The sequence below is a fragment of the Populus nigra genome, chromosome 15, assembly GCF_951802175.1.
Source record: "Populus nigra chromosome 15, ddPopNigr1.1, whole genome shotgun sequence".
In the NCBI taxonomy this organism is placed as follows: Eukaryota; Viridiplantae; Streptophyta; class Magnoliopsida; order Malpighiales; family Salicaceae; genus Populus; species Populus nigra.
In genome coordinates, this window is record NC_084866.1 from 2,934,880 (window position 1) to 2,950,420 (window position 15,541).

A 15,541-nucleotide genomic window follows, 5' to 3' on the forward strand; every position below is an offset into this window, starting at 1 on the left:
AGAACAAAAATTGCACGATTGCACACGGAGATTGTGCTGGAGTACCCGTAGGATCCAACAAGGTACTGTAATGAGACAACAGGTGCAAGGAGAAGAAGTGTTCCCAGATGAAGCTTAGAGCAGAGACTGTTACCAATCTACTCAACCTGAAGCACTTCAGGCAGCTGCTGGCCCTAAAACAAACAGAAGACCAGTCATTTATTTCATATTAGTTGCATACATTCCTTGTATGTATGATGCTGCAAAAAAGGTTGCCTTATAAATACAACATTGGCTTTGCAAGAGCTCCCAAGAGCCTGACATTTACCTTCTCTATTATGCAAGGCAGCTGATTTCATGACAGCATGCGTGTTGAATCGACTGTCCCCACCTCTGCATCAAAAGCTTGGAGCACCTCTCTGCATTTCCATATGTTCAAGCATGAGGCTTTTGCTTGAAACTTCATAAAATTGTTTCTCTTGATGTATTCCAACAGCATGCAGTCATGCTCTTTCTATTTTGCCTTGCACTTCTTTCCAGCCTTACAACACGCATTTCAGCTGTTAAACCTTGTTTTATGGTGTGTTTGGTATTGCGGTAGCTGTTGTAGTTGTGGTTTGAAAAAAGTTATTTTATAAAAAGTACTTTTAATTGAGATTGGTTTGAAAAAATAGGTGTTTGGTTAAAACTGTGGTTGAAATTGAGGTTGAAAAAAAATAGTTTAATGTGTTTGGTTAATAATGCTTTTGAAATTGAGGTTATAAAATAATTTTAAAAAATATATATTAATATTGATAGTTTTTAATTTAAATATTGTAGATTTAACTTTTGTTATTATATCATGAAATAAATAATACTTTATATAAAATATTTTTTATTGTTCCATTAAAATATCTACAATTCCATTACGTATGAAATATATCCGACAAGGACTACAGTTTTATTGGTTTTTTAAGCGTGCAATAACATCAGGTAAAATATAATCAAAAACAAAATTGGAATTGCGATCAAATTCTACAAATGCTACTTTATCAAGCGATCTCTGTATAATTTATATAGTGTCATTAAATAATGTTAAACACTAGTTTTTCAAATAAAAAATAATTAAAAAGTTTAAAATAATTTTTATTTTACTGGGTTGGACTTGGTTCAATGTATTTTAAGTTTTGAACTGGAACCGGTTTGGCCGGAACCGGTCCGACCGGAACTGTTCTTCATGCTAATTAATTAGCATGAACAGTGTAACATGCGTACAGTGTACAGTGTATGCAAGTTACACTGTGCATGCTAATTAATTAGCATGCACAGTGCGTAAATATGCTACCCATTGTTTACTGTTGAAACAAAAGCAGCCTCCTGCTGCTTCGCGATTGCTGAGTTTGTAACGCAGTAAAAGGTGGGATCCATGAACAGTTAACGATGTTTTTTTCTCTAATCAAACATATATTTGCTGCATTTTATTTCAACCGCAGCCGCGTACACGTAGACCTCTTGACATATGTTGAAAGTTGCTTTAATCTTAACAAATCTATCTTTTTTAACCGCCATTTGATGATGTCAAGCTCAAGCTCAAGCTCGTGGTGTAGCGCGAACAATCTCACTAGTGATTTACAAGTCTTATTATAATGTATTGACTCTTGACATATGCCCTAAAATTATGAATATACATATATTATTTCTTTACCAAAAAAATCATATAAGTTAATTTTAACCTGAGTTAAGTAAGGAGTTACAACAAAAAGTTTTTTATATCAATTTTATTTTTTATTTTTTAATTTCATCTCTAAATTTTATTTTACCAATCATTTAGGTTGTCTTTAAACTTAACAACTCTCACATAATTTAATTTTAAATTTAAAAACAAGAAGTTGGGTCGAGAAATTTTTTATGTCAATTTCATTTTTTTTCTGTATTTTATTCTTGGATTTTTTTTACCAGTTGAGCAGAATGTCTTTAAACCAATAAATCAATCGGGTTATTTTAGAACAATTTTTACATAGTTTAATTTTAAATTTAGATTATATAAAAAGTCAAATAAAAAAATTTCAAGATTAATATACTAGGTTGATTTAATAAAAATATTAAATAATTATCTATAGCTTGAATATTCAAAATGTTTTTAATACACGTGTGTGTGTGTGTTTTATTTTATGAGTCTTGTAAAATTCTTATTTCTCAATTAAGAAACTACATTTAAATTTCAATTTCAATTAACCACCTCCATTCTTTCCCTTGTGTTTAAACGAGTGATAACTAGAGGCTTTTTTTTTTAAGTGTCGTATTTAAATTCCATTATCTTAATCACATAAATATTTTGCACTTTGATTTTGATACAGTAGAGTTTTTTTCTTAATATATAAAAGTTAGAATGCGATATTCTATATATATATATATATATATATATATATATATATATAAATTATGATTGAGATTGTGATGAAAGATGTTTTTAAAATGATTTGAAAATATATTAAAATAATATTTTTTATATATTATTTTACTTTTAATATTAACATGTTAAATCAATAAAAAATGTTAATTAAAAATTAAAATATTAAAAAATACAGTCCGCACTCTGCTATAATATTGTTGAACTATAAACCCATTTTATTTCACCCACAAAAAACGCTGTGAACATGGTTTTCTTTAATTTAAGGGTTTTTAAAAGTTAAATATAAATTATTTTTTAAAATGATTTTTTGTTTAAAAATATATTAAAATAATATTTTTTTATTTTTTAAAATTTATTTTTTACATATTAAAATAATCTAAAAAAATTAGTTTAAAATAAAAACATTAAATTTTAACAAAAATAAATAAATAAAATATGTTGAACCTGAATGACGAATGTTGGTTTGGACAGAATAAAAATTTCAAACAGCGTTTGGAAGAAAGACGCCCAGTTAGCAACGAATCCTACCACAGCAAAAGCAAACCTCCGTCAAAACAAAGACACAAAGCAAAGCAAAGCCTTAGAAAAACCACCCACAAAACAAACACAATCAAAACCACATAAATTATTCTGAATTGTTTTTTGTTGTTTGAAATAAAAAAGAGAGATGGTGTTCTACTTCAAAGCCAGACCAGAGGCAGGAGATTACACTATTTTTATGGGTCTTGACAAGTACGAGAACGAGGAGCTTATCAAATATGGTTTCCCTGAAGACATCTGGTACTCTTTTTTTTTTTTATCAATTTCTTGCTAATCCAATTCAAAGTTTCAATCTTTGCCATCTGGGTCTTTGATTTATTGATTAATTTAGTCAGATATTAATTGTAATTTAATTAGTTTTGTTGTTTTATAAGGTCAAGATTCTCTCTATATGTGATATTTTCCCATTGATCTTATAATAATCAAAGCAGAGAGTAAAAAGTGTTATAATTTCTAATTGGGTAGGGAGTAATTCAACAAGGTAGAGTGATGGTTTCTCTATCAAATCAAAAATCAATGCTTAGAATTTGAACTTTGAAGAGCCCATGTTATTGAAAAGGGTAAAGAAGGAAAGGGGAGTTTGTAATTCGTTATCTGGATTGGGTTTTGTTTGCAATGAGGGGTCTGACGTTTTCAGAAATCATCAGGGTTTTTCTTGATGGTTTTTTTTTTTTTGTAGGTTTCACGTGGACAAAATGTCTTCTGCCCATGTGTATGTAAGGCTGCATAAAGGTCAGACCATTGATGATATAAGTGAAGGTGTACTTGAGGATTGTGTGCAGCTTGTTAAAGCAAATTCAATTCAAGGAAAAGTTTCTGAATCTTCCTTTCATTTTACATAATTCAGTTTCTCCCTTGTTGCTATGGATTTGGATTTATACTTCATGGTTTTAATAGCTAGCTCAATGCTTGTTTCGTAATATAAAGTTACAACCATTCCCTTGATTAAAGTATTCTTTTTTGTTTTGAACATGGATGCATAGTTACAATGAGTTAGTTGTTCGAAACTGTTTCTCTTTCACACTGCAGGCAACAAGGTGAACAACATTGATGTTGTTTACACTCCTTGGGCCAATTTGAAGAAAACTGCTTCCATGGATGTTGGTCAAGTTGGCTTCCACAATTCAAAGATGGTGACATCCTTTGTTTGGTAGTTTGTGTTTACAACTTACTGGAACAATAATGAGCAATTACATAAATTAATCATGTTTCTCTGGTTTTGAATCTTTATCTAGGTTCGAACTGTGAGAGTGGAGAAGCGGCTAAATGAGGTAGTTAATAGATTGAACAAAACAAAGGTAGAAAGAAAACCTGATTTGAAAGGTAAATCTTTGATCTCAGCCTATCATTTTTGTTTATTACAAAACCTGCGGGCCATAAAAAGAAGGCAGGGAACTTCATAATTCTCTTCTCTTCTTATCTGTGCACAAAACCAAATATAGGGAGTGGTTTAGCTTTTCCAGATGTAATGTTGTCAGTTTTTTGCTTAGTTTAGTTCTATAAATTCTTTTCATCAGCCCTGATGATTCTAACGGTTACTTATTACCATGTATCATTGCAGCTGAGAGAGAAACAGTCAATGCAGCAGAAAGAGCAGAGAGAAAGCTTCTTCTGAGAGATAAAGTGAGTTTTATCCATTCTCATCTGTCCAATTCTAAGTCTTAGGTGAAGTGATGTAGAGCTGTAACATGGACATGATATCCTTGTGCACTTATCATGAAGAGCATATGATGGCACCGAATTTGTTTCAGCTGGACAGATATGAATTATACCTGATAAAAATAGATCTATTTGGAACCTCTTATAGTTCTTTTCACTCTAACTTTGAAAATAGGATTCCTTTCCTTCTCCTTGGCCTCCTCCTCCCTCATCTCGCCCTTTTCTTCCTCTTATTGGAAATGAATTCGTTGGGGAGTTCAGCTGACCTTGTTGCTCCTTAGTCTCCATAAGGTTCAGAGTCTTCTTGGGTCCTCAAGTGGCTTTCTTTTAGTGGCAGTGGTTTATCATTTAAAGTTATGTAGCCAAGGATTGCATTTGAATTCTGGGTTTTGCAGTGTGAGTTTGGGCATAGTTGGTCAATTGTTAAACCATGTTAAGTACTCTTCCATCGAATTTCCTTTGGGAAGAACACATTCCTTTTGCTTTCTGCACGCACCGCAAGAATGGTTATCAGATCTTTTGATGCTTTGCTGTCAGTGACAATGTGATTGAAATTATAAACCTCCAGTGTAGTTTATCTAAAACATCCAAGAATTATCATTTATGCTTCCATTGATCTCAAACATTGTGCAAACAAATAGAATCTTCTCCTAGCATTACTTGCAACCTGTTATGTTTTTAGGGCATTAATGTTGGGAACGCTGGAAGCTTCAAATTCAGAAAATTATAGCTTTGTCACCATTTTCATAGTCACTAGTATTGGTTGCAACCTGTTTTGTTTTTTGGGAATTAATGTTTGAACGCTGTAAGATTTAAATTGCAGATTGTTTGGCTATATCACCATTTTAAATGCCCCTAGGATTTATATCTCCTTCTAGCATTTAAATGTGTGGCAAAAAGTCTACTGGTTGCTCTTTTAGCTATTTATTGACTTTCTTATTGTTGTAAAAAGGACATGATCATACTGTGATTGGATGAAATATTAGACGTTAACAGCATGGTCTACTATTTTTTTATTATTTTTCTGTGTTGCTGGTATCTAAAAAATCTAGTCATTGGATCTCTTGATATTAAGATAAGGTATTCCAGTTGCATATTGGTGTAATGCATCTACTTGGTTTGATAGCTTTGATCTCTCGATATTAAGAATACGTTTGAGAACGCGGTGCAAACCACGTTCCCAAAAAATTCAATTTTGTTTTTGCTAAAATTTAATATGTTTTGTATGTTTTAAATCATTTTGATGTGCTGATGTCAAAAATGATTTTTAAAAAATGAAAAAATATCATTGGCATGCATTTCGGCACAAAAAATTATTTGAAAAGCAACCGCAACCACACTGCCAAATACTCTCTAAGAGATGAACTCACAATTCCCATGTTCAACAATTTTGGCTATTGAGTTGCATTGTGTTGCACACTCATGTTCTTGGATGGTTGTGTTGTGCCCGTTCAATTCCTAGTCCTCAGTTTCAAGTTGTGCTGTGCATCTGATCTTCTCATTGCTTCAAATATTCTTAGACATTCCATAGGTCAGTGATTCTCCAGTTTAGCATCTTCTCTCTTGTTTCACAAGGTTTGGTTTCAGTTCTTTATGTTCAATAATTTCTATCTGTTCTGGGAGTGATCTTCTTTTGATTAGTTTGTGCGTATAGAAAGAAAGGAATGCTTGAATCCTCGAAAACAGTTCTATCCACCCACTGTTGTGGGATAGGATTTTTTTTCTAGTCTCCTTTCACTGCGATGCTTCCCCAGGTTATGGAGGAGTCTCTCTGTCTGATATTCAACGGGAGAAGAGGGCCTTATTTATTGGGTGCCTCTTTCTGTGCTTTCAAAGTTTAGGATGACTCATTCTCTGTTTACTGCTTCTTCTTTTTCTTCTTTTTCTTCTTTTTTAATGTAGTTAAAGTATTAATTCTTCCATTATATTAATTCTTCAATATCAATGAAGTAGCAAAATTTGAAAGTATGACTCCAGCTCTACTACCATTTGAGGAGATATGATACTTTGGTTGGAGCCAATCTTTCCTTCCTTTTTTTTATTTAATTATAAAGTGCATAAAAATCTCAAATTTGTCTTTGCAGAAACGACGTGAGGAAATGGAAAGGCTTGAAAAGGAGAGACAGACAGAGATAAGGAGCTACAAGGGTTTGATGGTGGCTGAAAAAATGACATCCAATAAACAAATAGCATCTGAAAACAAGTCCTTGCAGGAGCTGGAAGACGACTTTATGTAAAGCAATGGTATCCAGAGGTTCTGCTGAACCTGCTGCCCCTTGAAGATGCGGGTTTGTCATTCAGTTTGTGACTTCAAGCATTATATGAATAAACTTAGAAAATTTGGAAAGGTACATGTAATGCCAGGCGAAGGGGGAGGAGATCAGTGGGTTGGGGAATTACTTGTCTGCTATAAGTTATACTCTGGTGACAATGACAATGACAAACATGGTTAAAATTGAATTGTGGTTAATGTGTGATAGACATCGTTTATCATAGACGATAGTTTATCAATCTTGCTATTTAGTTTCTGCAACAAGGTTTATTGAAGCTTGTTTGGTCACGCACATATGCAAGTGCTAATATGAAAATTTGTTTTTAGTCCTGAACCTTTATAGTTTCAGTATTCTGATTCTTAGGATTGCTTGATCAAATTTCATGTCAATCATCTCATCAAATATTTCATAAATGACCTATTGGGCTTCACAATCTTAATCACCTGATTTGGTGGCAAATACTTTCTACAGGTGATTCCCTTCTCATGGTTGTTTTGTTGGTTTCAGTCAATCTTCGAGTCTTCAGATTTTAGGTTCTTCTCAGGTCAGCCATTTTCTGACAGATTCACTCAGAATGCTCGACTGTCTGACGCGCAATATTCAGGTCTATAAAATGGAAACGTGGAGTTTGAATTAGATGGATTCTGTGAGTTTGCATCTTAGAGAACCACTGATTATGAAGTTCTGGAAAGTTTGACAAGCAAGAAATCGAGGGTGTTTTATTGGAAAATGAGAACTACTAGATGAACTTTTGAGATTCTTTCTTCTTGTATCCGGAGAGCTGTTTAAAAGCACGTCAGCAAGAGCTTCTTCCATCACGGGAGAGCTGCCATGTCTGCAGAGCAAGCTAGCCTAGTGCATCACCCCTCCACGTGAGAGCCGGTCTAACCCGAGATCCATGCAATTAGTGAAATGCAAAGTTTAGGTCGTGAATTCCCAGTTTCCAAATACAGGCATCAAGCATGAGATTCTTTCCATCTGCACCTGAGGTATTTCAAGGAGATGACACAAGAAACCCGATTTTTAGTTTCCTAAGAAAATGCAATTTTATTGATCTTAATAGTAGTATATTAACATTCCATTTTCCATAAAAACAATAGAGATAAACATTGAGTGAAAATATACTCCTCCAATTTAATGACTTTACATTGAGTTCTTGAGCTTCTCCTTTTAAGCTACTTATAATCTTTTTTATTTCTTAATTTCAGAAATCTTTTGCCACCACTTATTAATAGAAAAACATGTTGCAGTTATAGACCGTATATAAAAAAGTAATTGTAAGAAAAATATATTAAAATAATATTTTATTTTTATTTTTTAAAAAAATATTTTTAATTAATTTAAAAATATATAAAAAATTAATTTTAAAAAATTTCTTTTAAAAAAGTCATTAAACTTGGTTCTACCATAATACAAGCAGACGTGCACCTTGACTAATTTCACGGGCCCTGAAGTTAATAACCATGTAAGTCTCCAGTAACCATCATATGAGCAACCACAAGACTCGAATTTGAGGCCACAGAGGAAGCAAATCTCTTAGTCTCAATCTCTTACCACTAAGTCACCATCTAGATGGTTCTCCACCATTCTTTTCATATATATGTATGTATGTATGTATGTCATTCATAAGGTTAAAAAAACTATAAATTTTTCTTTTAAAACAATAAAAATTATATTTTTTAAGGTTTGAGGAGATTTAAGGTTTTGGAGAATGTAATATGATATTTTTGTTCCAATCTTTTTTACAATTGTTGCACGGGATTAAAAATAATTTATGATATTCTCAATTAGATCTACACAATCTATTTTAGAAGGAAAAAAAAATGTAATCCCTTTTTTTAAATTGAAAAAAAAAGGGATTCCATTATAATATTTCATGTTTTTTTGTACTTTTTAGATTCTCCTATTAATCAAACTAAAATATGTTTCTCAAAAATAAAAGTCAAATTTTAAGTTTTTTCTTTCTAATTAAAAAAAACCCAAATTTATTTAACCAAATATTCCTCTCAAAATCACTTTTTGAAAATCTTTAGACTATTTGGGAGTATAGTTGTGGTTGCTTTTCAAAGTGTTTTTTATGACGAAATGCATAAAAATATTTTTTTTATTTTTTAAAAGTTATTTTGAAATTAACGTATCAAAACGATCTAAAATATATAAAAAAATTTAATTTTTAACAAAAAAAAATATATTTTTAAAAAACATAGGTATAACTACATTTCCAAACACTAAGTGAGAATCCACCAATCAATTCTAAAAATCCAATAGTTGAAATCTATAGGAAAGTAATTCTAGGAACCTTTATATTTTCTTTTTTAAATAACATTATTCTTTTCTCTTGTACTTTCTCATATATTTTTTTAGCTAAAATATAATAACCAGCGGTATTTGAAATAATAATAGAAATTAATTTTTAAAGTGTTTTTTTATAAAAATATTAAAATAATATTTTTATTTATTTTTTAAAATTTATTTTTTATATTAATATATTAAAACAATATAAAAACACTTAAAAAATTAAATTCAACAAAATTTAAAAGTTTAAAACTGTTGAAACGGGATTCAAACACCCCCCTGTCTCCATCCACTGTGGAGCAACGGCGGACAAGCTACACCCTCTCTCTCTCCAGTCCCCTCTACAAAAACGCACTCAATATCACCAAAACCCTAACAACAAAAACTCACTCTTTTTCTCTCTACCTTCACTCTCACAAGTCACAACAATGGCAACTCCTTCTTTGGACGAAGAAACCACCAAGGAAGTCCTTAGACAGGTCACTCTCCACATTAATTCTCTTAATTTCATAGAAACATTAAAAACATCCTTACTTACTTTATTTATTTATTTATTCAGGTTGAGTATTACTTCAGTGACAGCAACATCCCTCGTGATAATTTTTTGAGAACCATAATCGAGTCCAGTGAAGATGGCAGTATCCTTGATCTCTTCAATATAAATCCTGGGTTTTTGTTAGTTTCGGGTTTGGCTTTGTTTTTGTGTTATGTTGTTGTTGGGCTTGACATTAGATAACAGTGGTGAGTTTGGCTTTGATTTGTTCGTTTAAGAAGATGAAAGGTCACTTGAAATTAATGGACGTGAAGCCTGAAGAAATCCCAGAAGTTACTGTTCAGGCTGTGGCAGAAACGTTGAGAAAATCCACTTCTCTTAAAGTTTCTGAAGATGGTTAGTTATTTTTCTTTTCTTGGTGCTTTTCTTTTTTATGTTTGGATGCTTAGAAAGTGCGTTCTTAAAGAAGATTTTGAACTTTTTTCAGCTAATACTAATTAAGAGCTTTATGTTTGGATAATTAGGAAGTGTTTGCTTAAAGAAAATTCTGAACCTTTGGTAGCTAATGCTAATGTAGCGCTAAATGTTTTGCTCAATTGAATGGAGTTTAAGTTTAATGGATATGAATTAAGAATCTGCGTGTAATCTGTGTTTTGTCTGTTCTGTTTTCATGATGAGTGGTTTCCAGGGAAGAAAGTATGCAGGATTGCTGGGATATTGAAGCCAGATGAGGCTATAGAACAATTAGATGTAAGAACAATTGCTGCGTCTCCATTAAAATATAATGTGAAGCGAGAAGAGCTGGAGTCGTTTTTTGGTCAACATGCGAAGGTAACTTGGTGGTTCTATTTGTTTTGCTTGTGAATGTTCTGCTTTTTTAGTTTCCAATCTTGCTATGTGAGTAGGGAATTGTTGGAAATATTTGGCATATTTTTTTGGAGAATGAGCATGTTACGTGTTTCAGGTTACAAGTGTAAGGATGCCTCGTCATGTCGGTGACAAAAGGGTATTTTGTGGTACTGCTTTGATTGAGTTCTCATTGGAGGAAGAGGCCGAAAAGATTTTAAAGCAAAGCTTGGTTTTTGAAGGTGCAGAGCTAGAATTAAAACCAAAGTAAGCTAATGCACATACACAAACACCAAGCACTACAACATTTAGGTGTAGTATCTATCCTTTATTCTTTTTGTAGAAATATAAAATGGACTCAAACTTTCTTGTGTGAATATGATGCTTAAAGACACATGTAAGAAAATTGTGGTTATATATCTTTTGTTACATAAGTAAAGCATTTTAAACTGAATAGTTGTGTCGATGTGAAAATATACAATAGTGATATTCTTATTCATCTGCACGTTTCTCTGTTCTTATTGTAGAGGTGAAAGATGAGTTATGGCTTTGACCCTGATCAATAAAGTTGTCAACATTGTATACATAAATCACTATTAATGTTTCAGAAATTGCTAGCTCTGTGATTTGATTTGTAAAACAGTTAATTTCAGGAGTTACATATACAGTTAAAATTGTGGGAGCAAACAGGTTGGAAATTATGGTATAACAAGTTTTTTTCGCAATATTTGGAAAGGTACAAGAACTTTGGAGGTATAGAACGCCCTTGTGCCTCTGATCTATCTTGAGCCTCTATATTTTAATCAGTTTCACCCCACAAAAATACTGAATGATATTGTTCATGTACAGTATAGAACTTAAATTAAAAGAAGTTTCTGGTCCATATTTCATGCTCCTAATATACTCCTTTTCCAACTCAGGAGAGTATTTGATACAGAAAGAGTGCAAGAAGAAGAGGAATTTGAAAATTCCCATCCCTCAACAGGCTCCAATAATAAGAATAGTTCCAATGGAGAGGCAAAGTGAGTAATTTCACTGTTCCTGTGTATTCCAATGGGACTATGGAGTTCTCTCTTAATGTTTGTTGACCTGATGTTCTCACCTTGTTGATGACAGCTATCCAAAGGGCTTAATTATTGCATTTGCTTTAAAGAATAAGTTAGCTGGAGGTTCCGCAGAACAAAATGGTGCTCAGGAACCTGCCAATGATGATGCAAATGCCTGTGATGGAGGATTGAATTCATCAGAGAATATGACCAAAGAAAATGAACAGAAGGTGCCAGAAAACATCAAGACTGATGAAGAAAACAATGGGGAAGAGGTTGATGGGGACAATGGCTCTGAAAGTACAGTAACAAAAACTGAAGAGGAGAAATCATCTGAAGATCCCAATGAAAAGGAGGAAGTGAAGGAGAAACCTAACCCAGCTGCCTCCAAGGATGACAAAAATGTTGTTTTGCGTGAAGATCTGAAGGCTGTCTTTGAAAGATTCGGCATTGTGAAGGTACTAAGATTCTCTTTCTCTCTCTGTTCTTGTTTTCTTTTTCTTTGAATGAGTCTTTATGCCTTTTTTAATTGCTGAATATGGTATTCCTTTAAGATTATATATAAGTCCGACACTGTTTTCATTAATCTCTCTTGTATGTCTTACATGCCTTCTGTTTCCATTTTCAACCACTGTCTAGTCTTTTGCGCTTTGTGTTATACTGACCCCTTTTTTCATGTGTGTATCACTTTGGTCAAGTATGTTGATTTCAAGATGGGAGATGAATCAGGATACATTCGATTTGACGAAGCAGAAGCAGCTCAGAAAGCTCGAGCAGCTGCAGTCCTAGCTAAAGAAGAAGGTCTGGTCGTGAAGAATTTTATAGCCACTTTAGAACCTGTGACTGGTGAGCATCAAAACTGACTTCTCTTCGGGAGAGTGTTGCTTGGGAGTATTATTTTAAGATGGACACTTTCAATACTTATGTTAAGAAGGTTTCAAAATTGATGCCTTTAAGAAACTGTTTGTCCTGTGAATAGGTGCTAGGCTGCTAGCTAGCGTGAAACCCTTTCCTATACTAGGTTCACATTTGCTTCTGGTGTTTGACATCCAAGGATGATAAAATGTATTAATTGTGGTGGAAAAATGGAAGGATCAAAGATTTAGGAAATATGGATCAATTAAACACCTACGTTTTTCTTTGCTTGTGATTCTTACTAGTGTTGTCAAGAGGCGTTGAGGCGCTCACCTAGGCTCTTCAGGTGAGGCCACATCACCTTTATTAGCCTCAAGCGATTAATCTTAATGAAGCGTTGCCTAGGCGAGCGCCTCGTGAGTGGGCGCCAGGCTTTAAAGCAAGCGCCTGATTGAAATACTTATTTTCATGTGGGAATTTTCTTCTTTTTTTTAACTGATTTATGTATTGATCTATTTGTCCATTTTTTAATTTACCACAAGCAACAACTTAGGGGTATCTTTGTAAAAAACAAAGATTAGAGTAAACAAAAGATTTAAAAAATCATTAAAGTGGGAGGCATGCAGTCAAGGAAGGACACTCGAAGAGAAACACCATTCACACTTTATGTTGAACAAAGTCAAAGAACAACACAAGTACAGAACAGGAAAGCATGGATGAAGATGTTTTTGAAGATTAATAAATAATGATGGTGATATTTAAGTTTGTTTTTTAATCTATTTAGCTACTTACTACTTTAAATTATTTTATTTTGTTTTTAAGGGTGAAAAATATAACTTTATATGATTATGTTATGGTATTTTATATTTTCTTTTGATTTTTTAATGATCTAATCTTAATTGGGAAGATATATGTTTTAGATATTTATAATATAATATAATATTATTCATATATTTTTCTTACTCTATAGAATATCGTCTTGATTCATTTGGGTGAGCTCCTCGGGCATTTTCTAGGCTTGGTGCCTTTTGCTTTTGACAACACTGATTCTTACAGCATAGAATGATTATTTTTTAGTTATGTTCTAGTCTTTTCTTCAAGGTTGATCAATCTAGTAGTAATGATAATGAGATTACATGAACAAAACTTGCTGCATATACATCTTTATTTGTTGACTGATCTTATTTACTGCCATTAAATGTGGAAGGAAAATTATCAAGGGTTTCTTATTACAATTCAATTTGTTTTCTTATATTTTCAGTGGTTTCGATATGTACTTTCTTTAGTAGATGCCTGTCATAAATTTGTATTTTCCTTGTTAATTGTTGGGTTTTATGTTGTTTTAATCTTGCATTATGTAAAGTGGCACTGAGCGAGCTGTTGTTGTTATTTGTAATCTCAGGTGAGGCGGAAAAGGAATACTGGAACCAATTCCGTGGACACAAAGAAAGGCGTTTTGAAAATAAGGGCAACCGAGGAAGGTCAGTATTACTGTGGTTTTTACTTTCCACTTTCATTTGGATGATAAACTACCTGGAATAGCCCATACAAAAATGGTTCTTCCCTCCAAAATCAGGTGTGGTTTATGAGTGGGGAAATATGGTTCCTCACTTCAATGGGTATAAAGTTGGTTCACTTATAATTCATATTTCTCCCTTTCAAAGCTTTTATTCATGCTTTTCAGGGGTGGGAGATACCACAAGGGCGGTGGCAAACATCCCCGCTCTAGAGAAAACGATTCAGGGAGACCAAATAAAGCTCAGAAAGTTGGAGCATCATGAGAGGCAACCTTGCCTATAACAAGTTTTGTGACAGTTTTGTACGACACCTTGATAGTTATTATATGATGAAAGCCTGTGCTTCTTGATCTCCCTGGTGTCTTTTTTGCTTTGATAAAGATACAATAAGGTGTTTTTATTTGTATTTTTGGTTAACTCTTAAAATATTCTATATTTGGAAATGATCCATGAAATGAATTTAGAGTTTGATGGTTGATCTCTACTTGGGCAGCCATTTTAACTTTGTGTTGAAGGTTGAAACACAAGTAGGCTTCGTATTCCCGCACAGTAATTTTCCGATTAACTTGTGGTCAAGCATTGCTTATTACTAGGTGTTCCTTGTTCTGGTACTTTTCGTGTTTTTGCAGTCATAATTGCTCGTAATTGATGAATGCATAGAAAAAATTAGATCCGAGTCGTTTTGTCCATTCTTGGAGAAGCTGACATGTTTGCTGATCATCTTGCAAGGCTAAAGGTATCTAGATGTTTTAGTTTGCTACTAGCCTACGGTGCCCGTGTGCTTCGTCAAGAGGCTTAACAAAAAAAAAATGTAAAAAATAATTTGTAAGTGTTAAAATGGAGTAAAAACAGATAAAATATTATAATTTTTTTTAAAAAAAACCGTGTTAATTTTTTAAATTTATAACTCGAGTTATTAGATTTGAAACATACAATTTAGAAAAATATATAAAATTTAATTTTCAATTAATTAAAACAAAAAAGTCAAATAATCTCATTAAGGTTATTTAGTCATAAGTTAACTCAACCGGTCAATTATATTTAATCGGGTCAACCTAACATAGGATATTTTATTAAGATTGCGATCTAGATCATGTGATTAAAATAACCTGATAAAAAAATTATAAAGTTTTTTTTAAAAAAACCATGTTAATTTTTTAAACTTATAACCCAAGTTATTAGATTTGAAATACACAATCTAAAAAAACTATGAAATTTAATTTTTAATTATTTAAAAGAAAATGTCAAATAAAATCTCATTAGAATTGTTTAGTCATAGGTTTACTTATCAGGTTAATTATATTTAACCGAGTGAACTTCTAACCCAATTTAAAATAAAATCTAGTTATAGACAGATCTCGAGTAGATAGGTCATTAAATTAACTAGCTACATTAATAACTAACAGTATAAGCTTTTTTGGAGGAATTTTTCTATATTGAGTTAAAATTTCAAGGTAATCTAAGTTTGGAAATGTCATACAAGAATATCAAAAGTCAGATAAAAATAACATATAAGCTCATTAATGATATTTTTGTAAATAAGCTGTGAAAATTGAAAATTTAGCTTCTTTTTCCCCTTTAAACTATCGGCCAGTGCTGAAAAAAATTAGAAGAAGAAAAAATTGAGAGTTTCATCCCTATAACCC

At 32.5% G+C, this 15,541-nt stretch overlaps 2 protein-coding genes across 2 annotated transcripts; both read left to right on the plus strand.

The window, feature by feature from the left end:
* The first annotated feature begins 2,833 nt into the window (after window positions 1-2,833).
* On the plus strand, window positions 2,834-7,176 carry LOC133674956 (uncharacterized). The gene is made up of 6 exons (XM_062096264.1): window positions 2,834-3,151; window positions 3,591-3,716; window positions 3,939-4,044; window positions 4,147-4,234; window positions 4,473-4,534; window positions 6,655-7,176. The coding sequence occupies exons 1-6, from the start codon at window positions 3,039-3,041 to the stop codon at window positions 6,805-6,807; spliced, it is 648 nt and encodes a 215-aa protein (XP_061952248.1). The 5' UTR covers window positions 2,834-3,038; the 3' UTR covers window positions 6,808-7,176.
* Window positions 7,177-9,405: 2,229 nt separating this feature from the next.
* On the plus strand, window positions 9,406-14,397 carry LOC133674368 (la protein 1-like). Its single transcript, XM_062095431.1, has 10 exons — window positions 9,406-9,617; window positions 9,698-9,776; window positions 9,878-10,027; window positions 10,320-10,462; window positions 10,596-10,744; window positions 11,398-11,499; window positions 11,594-11,981; window positions 12,222-12,369; window positions 13,781-13,859; window positions 14,063-14,397. Exons 1-10 carry the CDS (start codon window positions 9,567-9,569, stop codon window positions 14,157-14,159), a joined length of 1,386 nt encoding a protein of 461 aa, XP_061951415.1. The 5' UTR covers window positions 9,406-9,566; the 3' UTR covers window positions 14,160-14,397.
* Window positions 14,398-15,541: the final 1,144 nt, after the last annotated feature.

Excerpts from the sequence above, each read along its gene's own strand:
- LOC133674956 (XM_062096264.1), top strand. The coding sequence starts at position 3,039 with ATGGTGTTCTACTTCAAAGCCAGACCAGAGGCAGGAGATTACACTATT. Across the intron at positions 3,152-3,590 it reads GGTTTCCCTGAAGACATCTG|GTTTCACGTGGACAAAATGT; the intron begins GTACTCTTTTTT and ends TTTTTTTTGTAG. Across the intron at positions 4,535-6,654 it reads AGCTTCTTCTGAGAGATAAA|AAACGACGTGAGGAAATGGA; the intron begins GTGAGTTTTATC and ends TTGTCTTTGCAG.
- LOC133674368 (XM_062095431.1), top strand. The coding sequence starts at position 9,567 with ATGGCAACTCCTTCTTTGGACGAAGAAACCACCAAGGAAGTCCTTAGA. Across the intron at positions 10,028-10,319 it reads TCTTAAAGTTTCTGAAGATG|GGAAGAAAGTATGCAGGATT; the intron begins GTTAGTTATTTT and ends AGTGGTTTCCAG. Across the intron at positions 11,982-12,221 it reads AAAGATTCGGCATTGTGAAG|TATGTTGATTTCAAGATGGG; the intron begins GTACTAAGATTC and ends ACTTTGGTCAAG.